General features: G+C 39.0%; 1 protein-coding gene across 1 annotated transcript in view; it reads right to left on the bottom strand.

Moving 5' to 3' along the window:
- Window positions 1–919: 919 nt before the first annotated feature.
- Window positions 920–6,000, bottom strand: part of kdr (kinase insert domain receptor (a type III receptor tyrosine kinase)) — an 84,978-nt gene continuing 79,897 nt past the window's right edge. Inside the window, exon 30 of the mRNA XM_038791165.1 lies at window positions 920–3,692. Within this exon, the coding sequence (XP_038647093.1) occupies window positions 3,494–3,692 (199 nt within the window). The 3' untranslated portion in view covers window positions 920–3,493. The remainder of the gene's footprint in view (window positions 3,693–6,000) is intronic.

The following is a 6,000-nucleotide window of genomic DNA, read 5'->3' as shown; positions in this document are numbered from 1 at the left end:
ACCTTTGATGATTGACAATACTGAAAAATGGAGAGTCTGCATTATAATAATGTAGAGTATTTCTGAAACTCATTCCAAATATGCAACCAGCTGTGCAAGATAAATCATTGGACAGTTGGGTGAAATATTTGAAGTTGCTGTGAAACGTAATGTCCAATCCAGTGGCAGGGAAAGTGACATGCACAATTTCTAGCCTGGTAGTCTTGGCTGTCCCGTCATCATGTCTCAGAGAGAATATTTAAAATGTATATAAGGTCAATATTGTCATGTGAGAGTACCTTTTAAGAAATGGGGATTTATAAAATAGCTGTACTGGATATACCTTTAAGAAATGGGTGTTTATTAGAGAGCTGCAGTGATGTCAGAGAGTGGGTGGAGCTGGGCTGTCTGTCTGCTTTACTCTCATTTTAGGCTGTTTGCTACAGGGTATGATTATTTTCATTTTGAGAGCTGGATAGCTGCAGGCAAAGCAAGGAGCTGCATAAGGATCTCTCTTCAAACTAAGTACTGTCGCCAAATCAATTGGGTGATTTCAAAGTTCTGACTGCTCTCAATAGTGAATTTAAACCTGATCTTTGTGTTAAAAGGGTCTTTTATCTTCTGGGTGTTGTTTGGGAATGTATTAAGTGTTATCTGTCGAATACTGTATTCTTTGGGGATGTATTGGTGTTGATAGTTGTTAAAATGTTTACTGTGGGTTTATAAAGTGTTAACTGGTTTCATAAATAAACATTGTTTTAATTTAAAAGTACTGTTTGCATCACACCTGCAGAATAAGGCCGTGTGTGCTCCCCATCACCACAATCAGGTGAACTCCATGATACACTTTGGGGTTCTCTAAACCCTGGCCCATAAAAATATTTAAAAATAAATTCAAAGGCCAAAAAGCATAAAGAATGTAACTGCAAAATATATCAAATATATGAAAAATGTTTATTAAAAAAAATTACAGAAGTGAACTTTTTACACTTTGTTCAATTACGAAGAACTCTAAAACAAAACATGTATAGACAAAATTGTTTCTTTACATTCAACACGCATTCACTTTTGAGATTTGAGTTGTATTTAGTTTGAAATTTTAAACAGCTTTATGAAAATTACATTTTTAGTTTTAAACCATGGCTGAGGTCAACAAATTATCATGGACCAAAGATATGCCTGTAATAAATGAGGCAATTAAACCCCAGGAGATGGATGGATACTTAGATTGTCAGGCAGAAAACTGATGATAGTGGACCAACTTCTCATCATTCATGAGGTCCAATTTACATTCACATCAATTTTCATCATCTGACTGTGGGACATGGTTCAGACCCTTGTGTATATCAATTCAACTAAAAGAATTTAAAAATAATTGAGTATCAATTAATTTGATGGCAATATTTTTAAGGAAAACTTTTTTATGTTCATGAAATGAGTTTAATCCTTAAACATTTGTTGCCTGCCAAACTCAACCAAGGATGGGTTTTCTGTACAAAAGTTGAGAACCTCAAATGTGGCTCATTTTAATCCAATATATTGGGATACCCTTACGGAAACCAAATTGTTTTAGATTAAAAAATGATTTGGATAGGACGTAAAGATAAGGTTGCTATGGTCTAGATGACCAAAGGCTGCTTTCCCCTTTGAGGGGGAGAGTTGATTGATGGTGATTTCACCTGAGGATCACACACACCTCATGCAAAGGACAAGATTGAGAATGTGGGCCTTCATGTATAATCTCAGCTGGTACAGGAATTGAACCTGTGGCTGCTGGCCTTGTTCTGCGTCATGAGCTAACCCCCACACCCTATTATGTGATGGAAACCAAATTGTTTTATATTAAAAAATGAATTGGATTAGATGTAATTCCCTCATTAAAACACATTGGTTATGCGTTGACATAATCACACCTTTAGAAGATGTGTGGCTCTCATTATCACACCTATTGGATAATGAAACTGCTTGTCCTGCAACCTTCCATAAGGGTGTGTCAGAATTCCAAGTACTGAGTTAATTGGTTGCAGAAGTATCAGTGCTTTCAGGTCAATAATTGACAGATTAACATTAGAAGTAAGCCCTTGCCTGCACCTGTATGTTTCACCCCGAAGTTCATTGTCCAAAATCAGGACATGCTATCTGGGAGAGGGGTAAAGGAAAAGGTAAATAGTTTGGTCCTCTCAGAATTTAAAGCTCTTCCCAGCCAGTGAGCAAGTTTACAAAACAGAACAATTAATTTCCTTTAACATCATCAAATGTTTCTACTATAAAATACAGATTTTCTATAACATTATTGTTGATAAACTGAATTCAAATCTAAGAAATTGCAAAACATAATGTATGTATTTTACAATGGTACGAATTGCCTTTCGCGGATGTTTATTCATCTGTCATACTGCATGTCTTTTGAAATGTTTCACTTTTGGAAGACAAAAGACAGAAATAGAAAAGTGAAACAAATACCTGCTCAAATATTCTCTTTACATAAAGTAATTTTGGAATAAAGAATCTTTCATTTACGAAACAATACATTGATCAATAACACACTGGGCCGTTTCCATGGTGATTGTGCAAACCATAATGAAGGCTCCAAATATTCACATTCAAAAGTAGTAAAAAAGCTGTATTTTTACCAATACATATAACACACAGCACAATTTTTTAAAAAATTCTTTTTGATGCTATATATGTTTAGTTGGAAGCATTTTATTTTGCTGACCACTCAATGAAAGAGTGTATATGTACCACCAGATGAACTTTTCCTGGTTTTCCTGTTAACCCTATTCAACCCAACATTCCTTGAAACATGGTAGTTTGAATGTGTCCTGTATACAACATGCTCATTCAATGAAAACCTTCTTATCTGTGTTCAATATATTACATTTATTTGTGAATATGCACACATTCAACACTCAGGTGCTATAAATAGGTGCCCATCTTTACTTGCTCTCTCACACTCTCTCCGCACACACTCCAATGTCTAACTGGAGAGCTATCCATCAAACAGGGATGAAATATGGCATTATAGGACTGATACATTCAGACAGTTTCAATGTCTATTAGGAGCCCAGCCTTCGTTGCCAGGTAACTTTCAATTGTGCAGTGCATCTCCTCAGCCTAGAATTGCTTGAAGTTTAAAAGGCAACTTGCTGGCCTTATTGTGAAGTGATTTTGGGCATCAACGTAATAGTCAATGTTTTCCACTTTTTCTAGAGAGCAATTCTGACAGCCTTGTTTATTTGTGTTTTGTGTGATGGAGTTTATGTATTGCACGCCGCGAGCTGAACAGACTGGAGTTAGCTTGGCCCAATGATTAGTCAGCTAAACAGTGGATATATCATTGACTGCAAGTTATCCACTGCCCTTATCTGCTATATAAAGATACCTAGTAGTTCTATTGTTGAGAACAACGTTCATATTTCGACAATATTCTAGATAACATTTGCGGTAACTTTATTCATAAAAGGCTTAAGTGAATTTGCTACAAGATTGCCATCAGTTCTGTGGTGAGTTCTTAAACAGGTGGCGCACTGTATCGAATCACAAGGTTGTAATCAGCTGGTAAGGTGCAGTAATTTTCCTTTGTTTTTGCTTCTTCATTGGTGTAAGGAGCTGTGTCAGTGTCATCAGAATGGTATCCCGACTGGTAGCCACTCGTCTGATTGGAGGCATCAGATGTCACAGATTCTTTACTTTTGCTTGGTATCAAAGCACTGCAGATAAAAGGAAAGTCAATGTTAAAATTTCGAAAGTGTGGACACGAAAATGTAATTGAGGAAATCTGAGTTGGTTTTGAACCCAGACCAAACCGATTAGATGAAAATCTGTTGGCTAAAAGAGTCATTAATGAAATGGGTTGGGTGAAAATCAATCCACTAGCTCACTCAGCTAAATTGTTGGCTTTTAAAGCAGACCAAGCAGGCCAGCAGCACGGTTCGATTCCCGTACCAGCGTCCCCGGATAGGCGCCGGAATGTGGCGACTAGGGGCTTTTCACAGTAACTTCATTGAAGCCTACTCGTGACAATAAGTGATTTTCATTTTCATTTCATTTCATGTGCCTAAGCGCAAAGCTAACTTTAAATTGTCACAAATATGCATTTGGTCCTGCACAATATCTGCTTCTGGAATACAGTGGAGACTCCCTGGCTTTTCTGAGATTGATTTTTGGGTTTTCTACATTTACATGCTGCTGGTGCGTTCTCAGTGATATTGAACTGGGAGCACGAGGTTGGGAACACTGAAATTCTGTTGGATGCAAATTGTCTAATTCTGCTCCTGCTGTGCCATAAACCATGGGTCTGTCACTAACTTAGCAGTTGGAAATATGGCACCTTTTAAATCAGAGTCCTGGAAGACATGTTGCGGGGTTGTGATGCCAAGGCAGCTTGACATTTATGAGAGGCATGTCTTGGCAAGCTACAATCAGCATTGCCTGGGAAAAGATGGCTGACAAATAGATGGAGTTTATGTGATATGGGTCAAAGTCTCTTGTCATCGGTATTCAGCTTTCCTGCTGGCAGTGCACCCCCCGCCAACGGGTTTCACGGAGGTGTGGGATGGTTTCTACGGTAAATCCCATTGACAAGCGGCAGGAGGATAGAATCCCACTGCTAACGAATGAAACAACGCCAAGAAACAAGGGGGACTGGAGAATCTCGCCCATGATCTTTACACACGGCTCCCTTGATAGGCACAAGTCCAAGGGGATATCCCACAATTCAGATTACAACCCGCCTCTCACTTAAGGGCAAGAGGGAAATCCCAAAGAAGTTCATAAAATTTCCACAGGGCACGAGCTCGGACAAACTGCCTGAATGGTGTATGGAGTGAAACTTAAAATCAAATTTAAAAAGGGCAACAAGTTAAAGGTACAGGTCAAAGAACCTACAACAAAACAAACATGCAAAAATGTAAGCAACAAAATAGCCCCGACTGCTGAATAACTTCAACATATCAAACACAACAATGTTAAGAGTATTTCTGGTGGCTGTGTACTTATAGCAGTATACAGCATTCAAAGATGATTTTCTACCAAAGGCATGACAGATCAGTATTTTTGTGGCATCAATGTGTCCCTGCTTGAATAAAAAAAGAATTCCCAGTAAGGCTTGCAGGTTTCCTGTACTCCTTCCATAGGACCAGCAGAGACATCAAGTTCCAAGTGGACACAGGGCCTATGCACTGGTTATTTCCCCTTATGCTCCTCTTGCTGTATAAAAACAGAACTTCAGCCCCTAAATTGCCACCTTGCCATCCGCAAGGATGTTTTTAAAATTTGTTCATGGGATATGGGTATCACTAGCTGGGCTAACATTTATTGCCTATCTCTAATTACTCTTGAGAAGATGGTGGTGAGCTGTCTTCTTGAACTATTGCAGTCCGTGTGCTGTAGGTATGCCACAGTGTTGTTAGAAAGGGAGTTCCAGGATTTTGTCTCAGCAACACGGAAGAAAGAATGATATATTTCCAAGTCAGGATGGTGAGTGGTTTGAAGAGGAACTTTCAAGTGGTGTTCCTATCCTGCTGCCCTTGTCCTTCCAGGTGATAGAGGTCACAGATCTGGATGGTGCTCACAAAAGTGTCTTGGTGAGATCCTGCAGTGCATCTGTTGCTACTGTCGGTGGTAGAGGAAGCAAATGTTTGCGGATGAAATGCCAATCAAGCGGGCTGCATTGTCCTGGATGGTATCAAGCTTTTTGATTTTTGTTGGAGCCACATTCATCCAGACAAATGGAGAGTATTCCATTACACTTTTTACTTGTGCCTTGTAAATGATGGAAATGCTTTGGGGGGTCAAAAAGTGAACAACTTGCTACAGAATTCTAGGGCTTCTGACTTGCTCTTAAAAGGCCATTTGGCCCATGGTGGCTGCACTGGCTCCCAAAAGAGCTACCTAGCTAGTCCCATTCCCCAGCCCTATCTCCATAGCCCTCTAAATTCATCACTTTTAAATATATATCCAGCTCTCTTTTGAAAGGTAAATTCAAGTTTAGCGTTTTTTGCAAAAGGACTGAAGTAT

This window comes from Scyliorhinus canicula, chromosome 3, assembly GCF_902713615.1.
Source record: "Scyliorhinus canicula chromosome 3, sScyCan1.1, whole genome shotgun sequence".
Lineage (NCBI taxonomy): Eukaryota > Metazoa > Chordata > Chondrichthyes > Carcharhiniformes > Scyliorhinidae > Scyliorhinus > Scyliorhinus canicula.
Note: the sequence above shows the minus strand (reverse complement) of the source record. Positions and strands in the feature narration are given on the sequence as shown.